The sequence below is a fragment of the Melitaea cinxia genome, chromosome 16 (assembly GCF_905220565.1).
Source record: "Melitaea cinxia chromosome 16, ilMelCinx1.1, whole genome shotgun sequence".
Classification (NCBI taxonomy): Eukaryota; Metazoa; Arthropoda; class Insecta; order Lepidoptera; family Nymphalidae; genus Melitaea; species Melitaea cinxia.
Window position 1 is genome coordinate 8,315,279 of NC_059409.1, and position 1,015 is coordinate 8,316,293.

The following is a 1,015-nucleotide window of genomic DNA, read 5'->3' on the forward strand; positions in this document are numbered from 1 at the left end:
TAATGTGATCGTATTTACGTAAACCAAAGATGAAGCGTATCGCAAGATTTTGTAGACGCTCTAATTTATTAAGTAGCTCCTTTGTCACATCTAAGTAGCACACATCTGCATAATCGAGGATAGGTAAAAGAAGGGATTGCGCAAGCAGAATTTTGGTTTGCAGAATTATTGGTGCATACATTTTGATAAAAGTTCGCGATTTTGGCGTTTAAGCCTCTGACAGTCTGGTAATATATGTTAATAGCAGAGAATTTAACAGTTGTTGACCTATAATGTGCTCTTTTCCCAATACACTAGAGTAAGTTCTTTAATTTGTCCATGTTATTGATCAGTATACGCTCGGAAAATTCTGTTTTGCGGAGGAAAATGTGGCCGTTACAAACCCACACGTATTTATAATTAAAGTCCTTGGCTTTCTTTCTTGTCACTGCTCGCAAACTCTCGTTAACAGGTAACAAGTGCTCAGTAATGAAGATAGGAACTATGTTTTCACATGATATTCCAAGGTGAGTTGCATGTAGTCTGTCCCTTGGATTCGCTTTATTGTACTTTGTACATGCCGCCAGAATAGTGTCTCTTATTTTTTGAGAACTAAGCATCATAACAATCGTTCTAGGCCGTTTTGACTTATGATCCAGTTTAGCAATGCGCGTACAGTGTAGAACGTCTCCCTCCGAGACATCATATTTGACCTTTGAGACAAGTTGTTTAACCATTGTGTACAAGTTTTCAGATCTATGCTCAGGAACACATTGTATCTCTATGTTATTCGATCGTGATTGTTGCTGCATATGGTTCATCTTCTGCCTTAGGTTGTCTACAATTTAACGAAGATCTTTATTTTCCCTGTCCAATTTCTCGATCGTACCATTTGTTTCTTTGGTCTTGAACTTTATCTCTTCAAACTGCGAGTTCAAGAAAGTGAGAGATTCTCTGAATTCCTTAATCTCACTACACATTTTTCCGACACTATTTTCCAAAGAGTCTCTGAGCGCAATCTGTATTTCTTCACGTA

At 37.7% G+C, this 1,015-nt stretch overlaps 1 protein-coding gene across 1 annotated transcript; it reads right to left on the reverse strand.

Annotated features, from left to right (window-relative positions):
• Positions 1-293: 293 nt before the first annotated feature.
• Positions 294-800, reverse strand: LOC123661260. Its single transcript, XM_045596247.1, has one exon. It carries the CDS (start codon positions 798-800, stop codon positions 294-296), a length of 507 nt encoding a protein of 168 aa, XP_045452203.1.
• Positions 801-1,015: the final 215 nt, after the last annotated feature.